At 52.4% G+C, this 17,270-nt stretch overlaps 8 protein-coding genes across 8 annotated transcripts; 2 read left to right on the forward strand and 6 right to left on the reverse strand.

Moving 5' to 3' along the window:
• Positions 1-261: 261 nt before the first annotated feature.
• On the forward strand, positions 262-1,171 carry BDZ99DRAFT_57838 (uncharacterized protein). Its single transcript, XM_033728739.1, has one exon. It carries the CDS (start codon positions 462-464, stop codon positions 969-971), a length of 510 nt encoding a protein of 169 aa, XP_033575513.1. The 5' UTR covers positions 262-461; the 3' UTR covers positions 972-1,171.
• Positions 1,172-2,431: 1,260 nt separating this feature from the next.
• BDZ99DRAFT_522093 (uncharacterized protein) lies at positions 2,432-3,269 on the reverse strand (the record flags this gene model as incomplete). Its single annotated transcript, XM_033725679.1, has 3 exons — positions 2,432-2,946; positions 2,998-3,061; positions 3,117-3,269. 3 exons carry the CDS (start codon positions 3,267-3,269, stop codon positions 2,432-2,434), a joined length of 732 nt encoding a protein of 243 aa, XP_033575514.1.
• An 873-nt stretch (positions 3,270-4,142) lies between these two features.
• Positions 4,143-4,710, reverse strand: BDZ99DRAFT_57889 (uncharacterized protein). Its single transcript, XM_033728740.1, has one exon. It carries the CDS (start codon positions 4,536-4,538, stop codon positions 4,200-4,202), a length of 339 nt encoding a protein of 112 aa, XP_033575515.1. The 5' UTR covers positions 4,539-4,710; the 3' UTR covers positions 4,143-4,199.
• BDZ99DRAFT_57893 (uncharacterized protein) lies at positions 4,470-5,530 on the reverse strand. Its single transcript, XM_033728741.1, has 3 exons — positions 4,986-5,530; positions 4,751-4,927; positions 4,470-4,683 (listed from the first exon to the last, which is right to left on the reverse strand). Exons 1-3 carry the CDS (start codon positions 5,236-5,238, stop codon positions 4,649-4,651), a joined length of 465 nt encoding a protein of 154 aa, XP_033575516.1. The 5' UTR covers positions 5,239-5,530; the 3' UTR covers positions 4,470-4,648.
• A 292-nt stretch (positions 5,531-5,822) lies between these two features.
• BDZ99DRAFT_489189 (SET domain-containing protein) lies at positions 5,823-7,633 on the reverse strand (the record flags this gene model as incomplete). Its single annotated transcript, XM_033722968.1, has 3 exons — positions 5,823-6,833; positions 7,012-7,320; positions 7,370-7,633. The coding sequence occupies 3 exons, from the start codon at positions 7,631-7,633 to the stop codon at positions 5,823-5,825; spliced, it is 1,584 nt and encodes a 527-aa protein (XP_033575517.1).
• Positions 7,634-7,914: 281 nt separating this feature from the next.
• Positions 7,915-9,993, reverse strand: BDZ99DRAFT_499838 (uncharacterized protein; the record flags this gene model as incomplete). Its single annotated transcript, XM_033723680.1, has 3 exons — positions 7,915-8,167; positions 8,218-9,004; positions 9,056-9,993. 3 exons carry the CDS (start codon positions 9,991-9,993, stop codon positions 8,084-8,086), a joined length of 1,809 nt encoding a protein of 602 aa, XP_033575518.1. The 3' UTR covers positions 7,915-8,083.
• Positions 9,994-10,236: 243 nt separating this feature from the next.
• On the reverse strand, positions 10,237-11,138 carry BDZ99DRAFT_464416 (uncharacterized protein). Its single transcript, XM_033720303.1, has 2 exons — positions 10,853-11,138; positions 10,237-10,798 (listed from the first exon to the last, which is right to left on the reverse strand). The coding sequence occupies exons 1-2, from the start codon at positions 10,933-10,935 to the stop codon at positions 10,597-10,599; spliced, it is 285 nt and encodes a 94-aa protein (XP_033575519.1). The 5' UTR covers positions 10,936-11,138; the 3' UTR covers positions 10,237-10,596.
• Positions 11,139-11,160: 22 nt separating this feature from the next.
• On the forward strand, positions 11,161-13,944 carry BDZ99DRAFT_57993 (PLC-like phosphodiesterase). Its single transcript, XM_033728742.1, has 4 exons — positions 11,161-11,265; positions 11,334-11,886; positions 11,938-13,334; positions 13,727-13,944. Exons 2-4 carry the CDS (start codon positions 11,410-11,412, stop codon positions 13,893-13,895), a joined length of 2,043 nt encoding a protein of 680 aa, XP_033575520.1. The 5' UTR covers positions 11,161-11,265; positions 11,334-11,409; the 3' UTR covers positions 13,896-13,944.
• Positions 13,945-17,270: the final 3,326 nt, after the last annotated feature.

Genomic DNA, 17,270 nt, shown 5'->3' on the forward strand with positions numbered 1-17,270 from the left:
GGAGAGCGGTGTTTGGAGAAAAGGCTGATGTTCTCATTTTGATGCGTTGGCTCCGTTGCATGACCTTGGTGTTAGGCGGATTGTGGAGACCATACCCCCCCCTGAAGTAGCGATTCTAGTTGATTTTGTTCATGTCTTCGTCACTCTTTGATTTGTTGAACTTTCGTGATGCAAGTTATGACATCGCTCAAAACTGGAAGTCAAGAAGTCGTAATGGACATATTATCATTATTCCTCGCTATGCTCAACTCAATTTTGCCCACTCCCTCTTTCGACACCCCCTTCTCCGATGCATCTTACACACACACACACACACACACACATCCGCCTCTGAAGCATCAGCCAGTTCATTCCCACAACGGTCATGCTATTATCTTTTCCCATCCACCAAATTTGATCATCGAATCATGTCTCTGCGGCGTCAAGACTAAACGAACACAGCCAAGCCCCCCATAACCACCATGCCCAGCCCAACCGCCTCCCGCACGCCCGTAGCCATGGGCATCGCAGCCCCAGTGCTCGTGCTTGTCGCTTTCGCAGCAGCCGTGGCCGTGGCCGTCGTCGCGCTCGCTGACGAAGAGTCAGTCTTGCTTTCGCTCTTCGAACTCGACGTTGCACTCGACGCTGAACTCGATGCCGTCGTGAGGGTTGTGGATATCACGGATGGTCGTGAGGTAGGAGTGGCGGATGATGGGGTAGCGGTTGAGGGCGTGGCGGATAGCGTGGCGGATGTTGGGGTCGCAGCGGTCGGGGAGGACTCGGCGGACGTACCTGCTGAGGCCTGGGAGACGGTGGCCGGGACCGGGGTGAAGGGCTTGCCCCAGGAGGAGGTTGTGGAGGCCGAGGCGAGAGCGAGGGGGCCCAGGGCCATGAGGAGGGTTGTGAGACGCATTTTGGCGGCTTTTGATTCTTTTTCGGCTGGATGCTCAAGATTGGTGAGGTTTGAGAAGTGGGTTTTGGAGAGAGCTTGAGTGGTAGAGGGTGGATGAGGGTGGATATTGGTAGGTAGAGTCGTGAACGATGGATGGTAGATATATTAAGTATCGCTAACACCGCAACCAATGTGCTTGAGAAGTTGAAGAGAAGAAAAGCAAACCGAAACAGCGCAGTCGACACCCATAAATATACATGCCACCATCCCAATCCCGGTCCCGACGCCAGGTATCAAGCATCAGCCTTACGGTCCGGCTCCTCAACATCCCCGCGCCTCATCATGGCCGTATTCAGCGACACTTCGCCCCAAAACGGGGCTCTTCTAGTGCTCAGCCGGGCCTTAGTGGCTCAGTCAGTGTGGCATGCGGCTCGGTGGTAGGCTAGGTGCATCGTAAAGCAGGGAGGGAGGGTTGAGGCGCACCAGCGGCTCTCCACGCTCACGGCCGACGATGATGACGCACGCAGGGATTCCGCTTCTGAGCGTGAAAAGCGGTCTGGGTGGCTGGAGCGGAGTGAGACTGCTTGCGTACCTGTATCGGAGGGGTACGCCTGAAGGGTATGGATATGTCTTGTAGATTTATGTAGGTAGGTGGGAGATATATCTTGTGTATGGTGGAGGGGTGGTGTTGAACCTCGAAAACTTCAATCCGCATCCCAGTCCTTGCAGCAGTGTTGCGCGTCCCGTGGAACGCTGCAGTTGTCAGTCCAACGTGTCAAACGCGGAGCCCTGCATCTGCAGGCAAGGCGTTTTGCGGCGTGTCACCAAGCCTGCACCGCATACGTAACGGTTTTTGTGGAGAAGTGAAGATGTCCGGACGGCTTCTCCCCAGCCTCCACCATCCATTCCCAGGCCATTCTTCCGGTTGAGAAGCACGATTCGCTAGGGTTTTGCCTCCTCGTCGGACTTACGTCACGCATTCATGTATGGTTGTTCTGTTCACTGGCACACTGGCTTGACGTAAATGCTTATGCCGGTCAAGCTTAAATTCTTGTGGGGCTGCCGCTCCACTGCTGTTTCAACTCTATGGAACTCTGAGTTGACGTCTTCGAACGATTGCTATGAGGTCTGAGGGAGCTGGCATCTTGTGAAATGCATTCAGCTTCCTATGTGAAATGACGTTCGGACACAGAGAGCGTTTGCGATGAATCATGCTGAAACCTTCAGTATGGTGTCGTTCACCTGACGAAATATCACAGGCAGCACATCACCAACCAAGCCTCGCGTAGTTTTACACAATTAGACATTTCCACCCACTATCCGAAGGAGTTTTTGGTTAGTTACAACAGTACGAACGATATATGTCACAACAAAAGTAACGCGATTCGCGCCTCGCGCCCCCTCCACGCCGCGTTCCCCCTTCTCCCACGGGAGAAGTCTCTCTTTATCCAATCAATGCATTCAACTTCGCGCATCAAGACGTAAAATACAAGATTCCCAAAACTCAAGTAGAAACGTCAAAGCAGTTCGCAGAATATAGTGTTATGCAATGCTTTTGGTTTAGTTGAGGTAGACCATGGCAGCCACGGCGCCAAAGATCAGCGCCAGTGGGCTGCTGCCCATGATGATCCTGTCAGCGGCGCCAGTGGAAGTGGGCGCGCTTATAGCAGACTCGGTCGAGGACGCGGTACCGGTCGTCTTTGTTGTCGCGGCAGTGAGCGAGTCGGAGCTGTGCGAGGCAGTCTTGGAAGCAGCGGAAGCGGTGGCAGATGGGGATGAGCCGGTGATGGTTGCGGTGGATAGAGTGGTGCCGGTCGCAGACGCAGATGCTGAGCTAGCAGAGGCGGAGGAGGCAGAAGACTCTGAGGCAGAAGACTCTGAGGCAGACGAGGCGGAGGAGGCAGATGCGGCGGAGGCAGAGGCAGTCGCAATCAGGGAGGAAGTGCTGCCACCGCTCAAGGAGATTTGGGCAGAGTAGTTGATCTCCTTGCCCTGGATGATCTCGAGAGCGTAGTAGGAGTTATCGCCAAGGCCCTTGTCTGGGGTCCAGGTGTATTTGCCCCCGGAGGCATCAGCTGCGACATGTTAGCCAACTGCGCAGCGCACATCAGAGTGTTGGTTCGTACTAGTCAGGACGGAGACATCTTGCAGGTTGTTGAATCCACCAACACGGAGCTTGATGGTGATGGGCTGCAAAAGAGTCAGCGACGCGTCGCATAGGAGGCAGAGGCGCGAGGCTCCCCACAGTGGTGTTGTCTGTGGTCGTCCACTCAATGGGGTACGCGTTGCCAGCAGTGACAATGTTCGGAACCTTGGTGAACTTGATCACTTTGGACTGGGCGGCAGCGAGGGAGGCCAGGGCCGAGGCGGCAACGAGGAGGGACCTGACGAAGAGCATGTCGGCGGGAGTGGATATTACAAAGTAGTACTGGGTGAGAAGAAGTAGTAGTAGATGGTGGAGTCTGTAAAGAGCGTGGGTGTGTAAGAGGGCGTTGAAGTGGTGGAAAGAGCGTGGAGAAAGCGGTAGTGGTATGGAAGAAGGGTGAAGAAATGGAAGGCCTGATCGGATTGCGCGGGCGGGCTGGCTTTACGGCTGAATTGGCAAAGCAACGGCAGGAATGGCAAAAAGGCGCCATGGCTGGCCGGGCTTGAACCGCGGCCTCGAAGTGGAATGGCCGCGCCTGGATGTGAGATGAATTGAGTGGTGCAGCGAATCACGAGCGCCGGAAGCATCGTTCACGACGGGGGTAGTGCTGCACCTTCCCTCTCGGCCCAGGGAGCCGCTGCCCGATCCAGTGACTGGAGGGTCTGGCCACATGCGGTGCGACGCGATGAATCTGGGGTACGCTAGCTTCAGGGGTTGCAAACTCCTCACGGGCACGTGTGACGTCTGCATCCCAGTCCCAGCGGACAGCAGGTGACAGCGGGTGTCGCGATGCGCGAGCACCGCGATGCACAGGAAAACACCGCGTTCCGTCTGGAAGGCATGTGTGCGGCTGAAGGCATTGCTGCGCCTCGGCCCTCGTCTGCCTCGCAGGCTGAAAAGCACGTCAGACATCTGCTCGTGTCCGCTTCGCGAGCGTCTAATTTCCGCTTCCGAGCGAGCCATAGAAATAGCCCACTCTGGAATGGTCAAACCAACACCGGGCTGCAGCAGGGAGACTACTTGTGTGCTTTTTTTCTTTGCTCGGCAGGAACTGTCGCCGTGGGCTGAAGCGTGACGCGTGCGCTATGAGGTGAACGCGATCAGTAGGTTTAGATGCATGTGGAAGGCGAGCATCTATTGTTGTGAATGCTCTGCAGACTCGCCGTACCACCTCAAACGACGTCATTGGAAGGGGCCCGGCATATAGAAGGCTTTTGAGACATGCGCACATGTGCCGCAGACACTGAGGAAAATGCAGGTTGGACTTGTACATTGCAATAGGAAACTATCCGACATTTTGAAGGTAGACCAGCTTTCAAGTCTCCATACTCCCCCGGTTGTCTCGTGTGCCGTCAATGTTCCGTACGCTGACCTGGCGCTGGTAGATGCTTTGCGTCGTAGTGCACGTTGCTCCATCAGTACGCTCCAGTCGCGAATGGAAAAGAAAAAGCCTGCCGTCCCATAACCCAAGTAGGCCCTCAAGAGACCAAAGAAGAGACCGCAGCCACGTCGGTCAACCATGTGAACCCCATCGGAAGAAAATGACTTGAGCTGCCAGAAAGAAAAGCCTCGTGAGAAGTCGTCGATATCGTTGAATCTTCTAGTGACTCCGTGCCGTACCGCCTCATAGTTCAGGCCACGTCGGAATGTCCCTCAGCCTCGTCGTCTGGAAGAACATCGGTCAATCAGCAAGCAAAAGACAAAATATTGGAAGCCAAAGCATCATCACATACCATATCCATTGCGGGCGTCGTGGGCATCGTAGAAGTTGTCTTGGTTGTCGAACGGTGAGGCACTGCCCTCTGGTTCCGTCTTGACTTTGCCCCGGCCCTTCGCCTTGGGAGCACTGGCCGCACCCTTGGCCTTCTTCTTCGGTGGAGTGACGGATGCGGAGGACATCTGGGTGGCGCCTGCACTCGACTCGTCAGCTCAGAGCAAGGGCATCGTGAATGAAAGGTGGGCACATACCGCGCTTCTTGGCTTGGACTGGCACGAACTCTTCACCTGCATCAACGCGGGCCTTCAACTCTTTCGCCTTCTTGGTGATCTCGTGCATCTGGTGGGAGAACGATTTGGCGGTACGAGTACCGTCAATGGCAGACATCATCTCTAGCTGCTTCTGGCTGATAGTGGTAGCCCCTAAGGCCATCAGGAGGATGGCGACAGTATCAATTGAGACCATCTTGCTGCTGGAGCTGGATTCACCGTTCTTGGGAGGCATCTTGAACGATATAGTGAGTGTAGGTCGGTGTGCTTAGGATGGTTGCAGTGGGACAAGTAGTGGGGAGCTCGAAGGTTGGAAAGTGATGGAGTTGGATTGGAAGTCTGAGGAAGAGGGAAGGCTAAGTAGAAGAGAGGGAGTGAAGAAGAGTGTGAGACAAGTGGGAGAAGATGAGTGAAGGCTGTCGGGTGAGATAAGGGGGACAGACGCCCGGTGAAAATGTGACAGGTAGTAAGGTGGTGAAGTGGAACAAGTGGTTAATGGTAAAAATATGGAATATGCAGAGGATCGAAGCTAGCAGAGCGAGACTGCTGCCTGAGCCTTGCCATAGAATAATGAATGACGGTTAGATAGCCATAAGTAATGAGAATACTAGATGGTAAAGATCAACCATCAAGAGATAGAGAAGGTGGACAAGCCACTCGAACTTGCAGCTCGATCGCGAACATCCTCTACACAGATTCCGATCTGAGAGGAGGATAGAACCCCCATCCAAGGTTCAGCCATTCACTGTCCCGGCATGATCCGCTCAAGCTACGCTGCCCTCTACTCCACCCACCCAACCTCCAGACCCGCCTTCCAGCTCAGTACTGCATCCAACCCCCCATCTGCCGGAAGAGCTCCCACTCTTTAGCAATCCTCCGCTCAACCCCCCTGAGCGCTCCTGCGTCGGCTCTCGTCATATCTACCTCAACCTCCTCCACCTTTCTTTTCACTGCTCTTGCAAATGAGCTATCCTTTCCGTGGCTCAATGGCACATTGCTCTGTACCTCGATCAGAAGTCCGTAAATAATGATCCCAATGTCCACTCCCTGCTGCACCATGCCCTGAGTCATCGGGTCATCTGGTTCGCTCCCTAGGTACATCAGCAGCATCGCAAGCCTCCAGTTGTGCACCACTCGAACGGGATGATGTGATTCGGGGAACAGGACCGGATCAACATGGAAATACGACTTCGCGCCCTGCGCGAATGCGATGCCGTGATTACCAGCTGATATCATATTGACGAGCAGATCGTGTCGCAGTGCGGCATAGGGCTGTCGATACACTGGGAACAGCTTGGACTGGAAGCAAGTCCGTATTCCATCTTCGATAAGGGAGATAGCCTGGCGAGGGTCGAGCGTCGACCGCGCTGTCTCCAACTTATTGAAGGCAACGCCCTGGATGACAGCGGCGCGGCGGGAATTGAGGTCGTCACCGACGTAGTTCGCTGGCTCGTTGGCAAATGGAGTTTCTCTGAGCAGGTGGTCGGCAGTCTCTTTCCACTTGGCATCAAGGTTGTTCGGAGAGATGCTGAAGAGGTCGGAAGGCGATGTTGGGCCCTTTTGGCATTTCGTGCATTTGCAGGTAAAGTGCCAACGCTGCTTGAGTTCCTGCTGGCGCCGGGCGAAGGGATTCGTCCCGTCAACGTACGAGATGAAGATCTCTTCATCCTTTTTAATTGGTCTGAGAGAGCGGAAGGAGAGCACTGGGCCGTCCATTACGACAACGGCATTTGGGTCACAGGATTGATTTGCCACTGCTGCCAGTGGGTCTATGCAGATGCCCACTGGGTCGTATGTCGGGGTTACCAAGGTTATGGAGTTGGTCAATACCTTCACAGGAATAAGTATTAAAAGACAGTAGAGGAACAGTAAAGGACAGTAAAGGGACAGTAAAGGGACAGTGCAGGGACAGTGCAAGGGACAGTGCAGTGAACAGTACAGTGACAATAAAATGACAGATAATGGCAGATAGTTGCAGATAATTGCTGAAAATGGCAGAAAACCTTACCCTTCCAAACACTTCAGTCGTGAAGCCCAATGTGAACTCTGCCTGCGTCATCGAAAAAGCCCATGCCCCTTGAGCCACGAGCTGAACCTCCAGCCACTTCTCCCCTCCAGCCGCTCTCATCTCCTCAATGTGAGATTCCAGGCGGAGGACAGACTCCCAAGTCTCATCATTGATGAGGCCCTTGGCTCGTCGTATCAGAAACTGCATGGTTGCCCTCGCAGCTGTCGGCATATTGCCCTTGGAAACCGTGCTGGCCATGATTTCACATTCATATTTGTGGTGCCGCTTCCACCCTGCCTTTTGGCATTCCTGTATGATGTTATTATGCGTGTCTGCCAGTCACCCTAACTATACTGACTTTGCTACAATATCCGACGGTCCTGCAACCTGTGCATGCTTTGACACCGTTGGGCTCGACATTAGGCCGACTTCCGATAGAGGACTCCGCAGTCCACTTGAAGCAGTTTGCGCAGGTATCAGAGAGCCGCGCTGCTTCGACCACGCCGACCAAAGGTCGAGAAATTGAAAGGATTAGTTCACCGGCCGGGATTGCTTTATCGGCGAATAGCCCGTTCCCAGAAGTCTGGGACTTCCCGACACGAGCATATATTTGGTTGGGCATTACCAAATCACAGCTGGATGAGGTTTTGGCTTTAGCAAGATGAGGCGAGTGGAGAAATAGATGTTGAGGAGACGGCGGTGAACGCGGTCGACGTCAGACCAATTAAACGTCGACGCGAGATCCCATGATCAGCCGTGCTTGAGTTAATTGAAATCGGTTCAGTTTCACGAGAGGACACTCAACTACACTTAATCTAGCGCGGATTATTACTCTGTCATCTCTCAAGCACATTGATTTGAGTGTGTGGTAACGTGGTATAATGTGTTATAATGTGGCATAATGTGGCATAATGTGGCATAATGCGGCATAATGCGGCGGACTGTATTGCAAACTATTTAGAATATTGCAAATTATGTATAGACATGAGACGTTCATCTTTTAGTATGCATGTTATCTCATTTGCATGGTTCACGAAAGGCCTCAAGAGGCATATGCAATTGGGTATCTCCACTAAGACAGAAAACCGGTGCTACCAAGATATTTGATAGCCTGTAGGGCAAGCATGTCCGCTACTTTTTCCTCCTGCTCGATCATCTACATAATTGATTAGCATCATACTCCTCCGAGGGTGTCGACAAACTTACCCTATCGTACAAAGTTACTCGCTTTTTGGGCTCTTTTGCTGCAATTTCTGGTGGATGCGAAAATTTGCACCTCTTATTGGTGCATTTTCCGGACCTCTTTTGATAGGGGCAGACTGTCTGCGCCGTCTTACGCTTCAAGGCATCTTTCGGAGGGGATACGCGCAATGGTAGGTGCGCCTTTGATGTTTCCTCTTCAGGTGCTGAGTCTTCATCATCAGATTCGGACTCTGAAACCGAATCCGAGTCTGAGTCTGAGTCTGAAGAATCGGAAGAGTCATCGCTGTCCGCAGATTCACCTGTAGATTCGGTGTCACTTCCGTAGTCCAGACCAAGATTATTCTTTGATAGTCTCACGCCGGATGGCGCAGAGTCCGTCTTGACCTCAGTCTTGACCTCAATGGTACCAATCCGTCCCAGTGTGGAACCACCTTCCGACTTAGCGAGCATTTCCTCGCTCTTTTGCAATTTCTTTCGCAGCTTCTCGATCTTCTTGAGCTGCCGTTCATGTTCCACTTGCTTTCGCTTATCCTCAGAAGTCAATTCTTGCCTCTGATCAGTCTTCTTGTCCTTCTTCTCCGATTTGACAGTGACGCCAGCCTTAGCATCTTTTTCTTCCTTCACACGCAGAAGTATTGCGTGTTCGTTTGCTAGTCTGAGGCGGTCCTCCTGTAATTTCTGCTTAGCGCGAGCTTTAGTTGGGTACAGTCTCCTCCGCTCGCGGATCCACGCTGCGATTTCGGCTGGAGAATTCAAGGCTGCCGTCTCCCCGTTGTATTCGAAAATAAGACTTCACACAATTAGTACTATATTCTCAGAAAGTCGTGGTGTCAAGACTAACCCTGTGACATTCACTGCATAGGTAGCCTCCTCATCAATGCTTTCCGGCTCGCTGTCACTATGGTCAGCCTGTGGCGTGAGACCTAGTAGATTGCCCCTTTTCGCTTTCTTTGCGTCCTTTTTGGCTTTTGGAAGAACTAGCGGTGGCGGAGGAGCAGGTTTTGAAACGGTCGGAAGTGTGATTCCAAAACTGGGAACGGTAGGCGGCACGTTCACCTTGGCTTTCGCAGGCTTTGATTTCGTCGACGCATTAGTCTGAAGTTTGGAAACATGGCGTTCCTGATACTCTTCGTTTGAACTCCGTTTCCTCTTGTTACCAACTACAGTAGGAGGGGACCGCTGGTTTTTAGAGTACCGGGGTGGCGATGCTTGGTACTGGCTAGGGGCCGCCGGATTGACTTGAGCAGGCACATTCTGCATCCCAGCTTGAGAAACCATGAATGTCGAGAAAGCCTGCATAAATGCCATCGGATCAATTTGTGGCTGAACAGGCGTCGCATTCTGCATTTGAGGGGCCATCATAACCGGCGACAAGTTCGGATTGACGTATGTGCTGACGGGAACTTGTGTCTGGCCGTAGGCATTTGATGATGTTGGCGGGTATTGGTATTGAGCTGGCTGTTCTTGTAGTGCATAGTTGTGCCCATATTGCTGAATTTGGCCTCGACTTCTTCCTGCATGCTCTTGTCGACGATCCCCACCAGCTTGCGGGTTTCGAGGTTGCTGGAAGCCGTGGCCGCCTCGCTGCTGCTGCCCTCCTCCTCTGTAGTTATTGCTCTGTCCACGCCCACGACCTCCCTGATTGCCTCTTCCGCCTCGGTCGCTACGGAAGTTGTTGCTATAGCCACCTCTTTGCGACGAACTGCTCGGAGCGGAAGGTTCTGGGGCCGTCGATCTCGGGGGAGGCGGCGGGGGCGGAGGGAAGGAAAAGCCTGCCATTGCTTGAGACGTCGCTCTGATGGATGGTGATGTTTACGGAGGGACTTAGGAGTGACGTTTTGGTCGGGTTGCTATGCTCTGATTCTCGTCATGATCGCCATCTGGAAGCTGCTCACTTGCAACCGTGGTTGGAGGAAGCTTAAACTTTTTGGACCTTATCTTATCGCTCACGTCGTCACGTGATGTGCATCATCCTCTGATTCTCTAGAATAGTGTTGGGCTATCTTGGACTGACATTTCATTTTCGATTCATCAGCTAGTAGATTTGAAGCTTGGGTTACCTATACACAATTTTGCCTTAAGAGGTTATGGAAGCGTCCAGGCGAAACACCTGCCATTCACAGACTATCCTGTCCTAGATTTGAACGATGAAGGCTCCGAAATAATTTACAGACTGCTCCACATCGACGGCACTCATCGAAGCATCCCGTGAGCGTACCAAAGCATGCTTTCTACTAAAATACAGTACCTGTGCATGATAACACTACCGCAGGATTGGCCAGTGTAGAAACCGTTAAAACACGGCAAAAGGCTATGGAAATAACACCTATGAAGCCATATTACTGTATTCTTCCGTTGGAAGCGTTCTGTGTACGAAGTATCTCACTCCCCAATGACATATGTGCATCCCTGTTCTCCTATCCACACCTCATGAACACGCTCCGCATCTACATCCACTCGATCGCCTATGCCAAATGTCTCTTTCGACGGGCTCGAGTCCTTGGGGTATGTTATTGTGAGCTCCCCATTGGTAATGAGATGTGTCGTTAGGCCCCGATGAGAGTGCGGAGGGTAGTGAGCGTTTCTGTGGCGATGCGTTAGATGGATGGCCACAATGTGTTGATGAGTTGAAGCTTACGGGCCATCGGTCCAGGTGAATACATGCTTGAAGCCCCAAGACTTGACCTCGCTCTCCGCTTGGTTCTTGGATTTGTTGGACATTGTAAGTACGTGTCAGTTGTTAATGTGGATGGCGGATTGATGCCGGGGAACTGAGTAGGATCGGTATGACGTTTACTCCAGCTTGGCGGAATGCCCAAATGGAAGACCGCGGTAAATACAAAAAGTACTGTGCCTTCTATGCGTCCACCTTCGACGTTTTTGCTTCTTAGTGATGCTAGAGCGCGCGGCTGCTCTTCGAATGGATGGACGATCAATTGAAGCGGTCGAGCTTGACGTCTGCTCTGCCAAGATCCTGCTCAGCTGCCAACGCAAGATGACCACCTCCTCCTCAGTCCCGTTAATTCTCCTCTCTCGACAGAGAGGTCAAGAGTAAGATGCCAGTTCCTAAGGTCTGATCAAAACTGTACGAGGCTGACCCGCATTTCCTTTGCTTCTAGACGCGACTGCAGGCAAGAACCATCACTCTTTCACCATCAATAAGCACCAAACACCCTTCACGCGCCCAGCATCAACATGGCCAGCTCTTCGCCTTCGAAAATACCGGCCCCAAAGCCAGCCGAAGCCAAAATGCCCACCATAGCAGCTCCAGATACCGCCCAGCCTGAGCTCCAAGCTGGAGGAGGCACCCCCGCGAACACTAGCCCAGATGCCAACGCAGTGGAATACCTCTCTCCGGTCCTCACAAAGCATATGAAAGCTGTGTACGAAGAGTTGGAAAAGACGCATTCATTGGCTACGAAGGACGGATTCCTCAAGTGGCTCGCTGAATCACAGCATGTTGTCCCTCAGGGTATTGAGGTGTCTACAAACGGCTCCTCTTTCTCCCAATTCGCCAAATACCTGTCGTCGAGCGCTACCAATGCTATGGGCCCTGCCGCGATAGTGGATTGCTCGTACCCTATATCCAACTACTTCATTTCCTCTAGTCACAATACGTACTTGACTGGCAATCAGCTGTCAAGTGAAGCGAGCGGGGAAGCATACCAAAATGTCAGTAGGACGGAGCTTACCGCATAAAACTACAGTCACTGACCTCCTCAGGTGCTTTTGCGAGGATGTCGGTGCGTGGAGATCGACGTCTGGGATGGCGAATCGCCTTCAAGCTCTAGTTCCGAAGACGAGTCCGCAAAAGGCCCCAAACCTAAGAAGAAAGAGAAGGTAGAGAAGGTTGAGCGGAAACTTATGAAGAAGCTAGAACTGCGGTTTGGCAGGAAATCGGATCGCAGCCCTTCGAAAGGTGCGCATGATGCACATCCTGTCTCGAAGGCCTCGCCCGAGGACAAAGTCACGCCATGGAAGTCCACCTCGAGCTCGATACGAGCGGAACCACGAGTCCTTCATGGCTACACACTCACAAAAGAAACACCGTTTCGAGATGTGTGCAAATCTATACGGGACTATGCCTTTGTTGCTTCGGATTTGCCTGTAATCGTCAGTCTCGAGGTACACACCAGCCTCGAGCAGCAGGAGATTATGGTAGAAATCATGGAGGAATACTGGAAAGGCATGCTGGTTGATCTTCCGATCACATCTTGTGAGAGCACGGAAGAGCTCGTCCTACCGCGCTTGGACCAACTTCGGAACAAAATCTTGATCAAAGTCAAATACACAGCACCAAAGCCTCTGGATGCTGAACCGCCTAAGCCAACGAACCTCCAATTGGAAAAATCGAAGTCGTCGAGTGCTCTCTCTTCATCGTCAGCATCATCCTATGATGTGCCCGAGACAGTCGCCAAACCAGCTGCGCCAAAAGCAAAGATTCTCGAAGCTTTGGGACGACTGGGCATCTATACTCGTAGCTATCACTTCAAGAATTTTGATCAGCCAGAGGCGAAGATTCCTACGCATGTGTTCTCTTTGTCCGAGAAGACGCTGATGGAGGTGCACGAGCAAACCCCCACCCAATTGTTCGCCCACAACAAGAACTTTTTTATGCGGGCATATCCCAAAGGCCTCCGCCTCAACTCATCCAATCTAGACCCATCCATTTTCTGGCGAACTGGTGTCCAGATCGTGGCCTTGAACTGGCAGAAATGGGACGCGGGAATGATGCTCAATGAAGCCATGTTCTCTGGATACAATGGCTGGGTGTTGAAGCCAGAAGGCTATCGCAGTGCTAGCACGGCAGAAAACCAGGCATTAGCAACGACCCACCACAACCTCGATCTCACGATTGAGTTCTTTGGCGGTCAGGATATCCCACTCCCACCCGAGGAGCACAATCCCAAGAGCTTCAAGCCTTATGTCAAGTGCGAGCTGCATGTGGAAAAGCACGAGGAACGCAGTGATGAGCCAATCCCCGGAGGTGGGAAAAGCAAAGGCGGCGGCGACTACAAACGACGCACGAAGACAACAAAGACCCCCGACCCGGATTTCCAGAGGGAGACTATTCGTTTCTCAAACGTGAGAGGGGTGACGGAAGAGCTGACATTTGTGCGGTGAGTAGCCGTTCAGTACAATTTTCTTTCCCCCTGCCCTAGGATTGCGGCTAGACCTACGTCCTCGTGGCTCGATTCAAATGCCTGTCGCCAGAAAGGAGCACAAGCAGGATGAGATCTAGCCATGTAGATCGCCACGCTCCTCTTGCCAGCAGCAAGTGCCCCAGCTGTGCTACAGCCATACCTACGAGGCGATTCGTTGCACTGCAGGAGTGGCTGTGGTGTGGCGATATCGTCTCGAAGGCTGCACGCAGCCGCTTCTTGTGCTCGAGAACTCGAGCAAACTTGTTATTCCCTCTCGTACCTGTCCTGTATCTTCCCTCATCCGCTTTCGCGCATTTCCCGAATCCGCCTCGGAAGACCGGCATGATTCATACTAACAATCACCTCAGACTCAAAGTCATGGACGACGAGCACTTCAACGACGATCTCGCTGCATGGGCCTGCTTCCGCCTCGACCGCTTCCAGCCTGGCCTGCGCATGATCCACTTGTACGATGCACATGGGGTCCTGACCAAGGGCGTGTTGTTTGTGAGAATCGAGAAGAGTGTCAGTGCCTAATAAGCAGCTACACGCACATCGTTCACCCGAGCCACGGAGCCTTCCCTCTAGCTGTCGAGCGATTAGTTGCCGTGACGCTCACGCTGATGTAGATTTCCTAGTTTCTGCCCAGGAGGGCGTGCATGCCCCCGAAACGGCGTGTGAGGGAGTTTTGAGGCATCATGGGGTACCTACGGATGCGGCAGACCCGTTTTGGGAGCAGGATCAACGAAAATGAGCGGTGCTTGATGAGGAGATTATGAGTTGATGAATTATGACTTCCTTGAGCGTCTGGTCTGCCTGTAGACCTCAGTATCAATACCATTCGGTCTATTTCAAGAAGTGGGTTTGAAGTCGCGTACTGACCCCTTTTCTCAACTTGGGTTTCGTCAGACAGGAAAATCGCTCAGCTTCTAGGGCACGCATACTAAAGACCACAGCTATGACCAATCGATCGCCTCCTTACCACATCCGTCCCGCCGTCCGCAATACCCTCATCCCGAACCCTAAACCCAGAACCGTTCCATCCAATCCATACCGATAGGAAGCGGCATACCGCACACGGGCATCTCAGAAAAAATGTACGTGAAATGCCGTGACGTCATAAGTATCACCAGCACGCCACTCTCGGCGGTTCGCGTTACGCGCACGGCGGGGGATTCGTCCGACGCCGGTTCAGCCTGACCCAGCCCGCTCGTGAGTTCGGTGGCATGTGATCAACGTGGTTTGTGAGAGCGTGAGTTAGTGGCTAGGCACGCGGGTGCAATAGCGGGTTGGAGGATGTCCAGAGGGGTGGTATATCGTGTTTCGAGCATGGCTGCGGGTGGTTTGGCCAGCAATTGCCGTCCTTGGCGAGGAAAGTGGTTATATTGGTGCTGTGGCAGCCATATTGGCGTCCTAGTATGGGCTGTGGATGGGGATAACTAGCATTTGCGTTTTGAGGTTGGCGCTGTAGCACCTCTATCGCGAGTTGCCAGCGCCTATGTAAATGGAACGGCCGATGCTCACGAAGCACCCTGGTTATTTTCTGGTTTTGTTGTCATGCGCGTACCCTCAGTGACCGGGGATTTGCGAGATTTTAGTGTGTACACACGTGAAATGGGATCTTCCTTGGGTCTGCGGTAGCACAGAACGAATTAGCACACAGCTTAGCGAGTCGTCGGAGACAATCCCGAGCTCGTTGGTGGCGCAGAGAAGCTCTTAGGCGAGATATGTGTGGTTGGTTCTGAGACACGATACATTCAGGAGGTACTGTTGGTAATAAGTGAGCCTAAAGAGCAAGGCTTCGTGGTCCGATATCGGACGATCTTCTACCGTGATTTCTCTAGATATACGCTTATATCATAGACGTTGACGTTGAATCAGGTTGTAGTCTGGTGAAACTGACGAAAGTATTTCTAGAGTACATTGGGCTTGGCTGTGTAAATTTGGGGACCTTGATGACCCATCTGCTGCGCTGTAAGATAGTGCTGTATAATAGTTAACGGTCGAGTTCTTCCGCGACGAGACGAGTGTACAAAACTGTAGTAAAGCTTCCAATCGATTGAACCATATGACGATCCTTACCCTTGAGGATTTTCGGATATGCTAGCATGGCGGTATGCTGAAGTTGAAATAGCGCTTGCGATAGATTGTATAATGCGTTTTCGAGGCTAACCTGGAAACGTGGGTACCAGCATATCGATACTATTGATAACTTTTCCCCAAATCCCATATCCTGTCAACAATGCATTGCCGCCGATCGAAAAAGTGCCCGGGGAGATGAGATGGGTCCAGAATTCGAAACAACCATCGAATGGGCATCGAGGAGAACCATATTAGTGCAATCATTGTAAAAAGGCCATGGAACTTTTCCGACCGAAGCGAGTGACGCAATTCCGAACCAGTGGAAGCTTGCTGCAGTCCTCGTGGACTATGCAGGTTGTCGGGAGTGTTAGCTGTACAGATCGACCCTGGTATGCTGAGCCGTGGTGACACAACTGATTGGCGGTGTGATGGGTGGACTTGGAACAAAGTGTCGTGCAAGGCTTATTCGTAGCGAGAAGACAGAATAGCTTCACTGCCACGGGCTGCGACGAGCGCGTAGAAGTCATTTTGTTAGATCTGTAGGTCCACGGTCTTACCATGTAAAATTCGTAGCCAGGGAATTTCACCTTGACAAGTGATGCCGCTATGAGCCGTTATTACAGTGTGTGGCCTGTGAGTGATGCTCCTTAGCGCGGCTATGGTGACAGGATCGACGTTAGGGGCTTCCGGAGCCGTACTATGGGAGAATGGAGATGGCGGTGAGGTTGCTTGCTTGCAGCTAGGAGCGTTGGAGTGCCTGGATTTTTGAGAGGGCATCCACATTCAAGATGACGCTGGGAAAGGAATGTCGTGGCGATCACGCAGAATCGGCTCTTCGCTCAGCTAGACGAGGGTTCGAGGGACGTACCAGTACAACCGCGAAGGTACAAAGTAGGTTTCCGGAATAACGAGTTAGTCGCCGGGAGATGAAAGATGGAGCAGCCATGCACGCAAGTGTGGACTTGCAGGATGATGTTGTTAGGAAGCGGGTACAGCGGGAAAACAACAGAGGAATTTTGGCACTGACTGCAGCTTGAGGTTCCACACCTTAGCGAAATGTTTAGCTGCAGCATGTACGCTCGCTCTTTGATGCACAAGGGCACCTTGGACGTGCAAGATGGGCGTAAGGCGCCCTACTTCGCGACTTGATTCCCAAGATTCGGTCGTAACAGGAATCCGACTCTAATGTCACCATCGGCAGGAAAATCCCCTCGAAAATCATCCCTCGTGCTTGAGTATCTTCACACACGCGAAAGTAGTAGGGTTGCGGGGTTGCAGGAATAGCGTGCGTGTAAGGGTCTGGATATGCGGCCTTGTGGCACAATGGTGTATTCAGCCAGGCAGAGGAAAGTGACAAGTCGCTTCAACAAAACAAAATCGCCTGCTTGGAAGGAGTAATGCTCCGACTGGTCAGCTATCTGAACAGCTGCATATAGCCACAATGGTCCACGCCGACACAGCACCGAACCGTCCGCCAGGTCGTTGAATAGGCTACGTGATTGGCCCTCGGAGCGGACATCGAAGCCGTCATGCAGAGGATGGTGTACGCGCTGCAACCCTAAGGCCAAAACAATGTTAGACCTACTCAAATTCGCGATGGACGCAACGTCCATTAAGCGACTCAAAAGAAAGGGAATATGACGGGTCATAATCCGATAGCCCCGACCACTAGGTTCGCACTTCACTAGGTCTTGTGAGGTAGATCTGTCCGACAGCCAACGAAAGGCTTCGAGTACCAACAAGGATGAAATATCGAAGCTGCATGTCCCAGAAGTTTGCTCCTGTTCCCATCGCTCCAAATTCGGGCGAGGCCATAGCTAGTTCCGCGAC

Source organism: Mytilinidion resinicola (assembly GCF_010093595.1).
Source record: "Mytilinidion resinicola strain CBS 304.34 unplaced genomic scaffold BDZ99scaffold_12, whole genome shotgun sequence".
Classification (NCBI taxonomy): domain Eukaryota; kingdom Fungi; phylum Ascomycota; class Dothideomycetes; order Mytilinidiales; family Mytilinidiaceae; genus Mytilinidion; species Mytilinidion resinicola.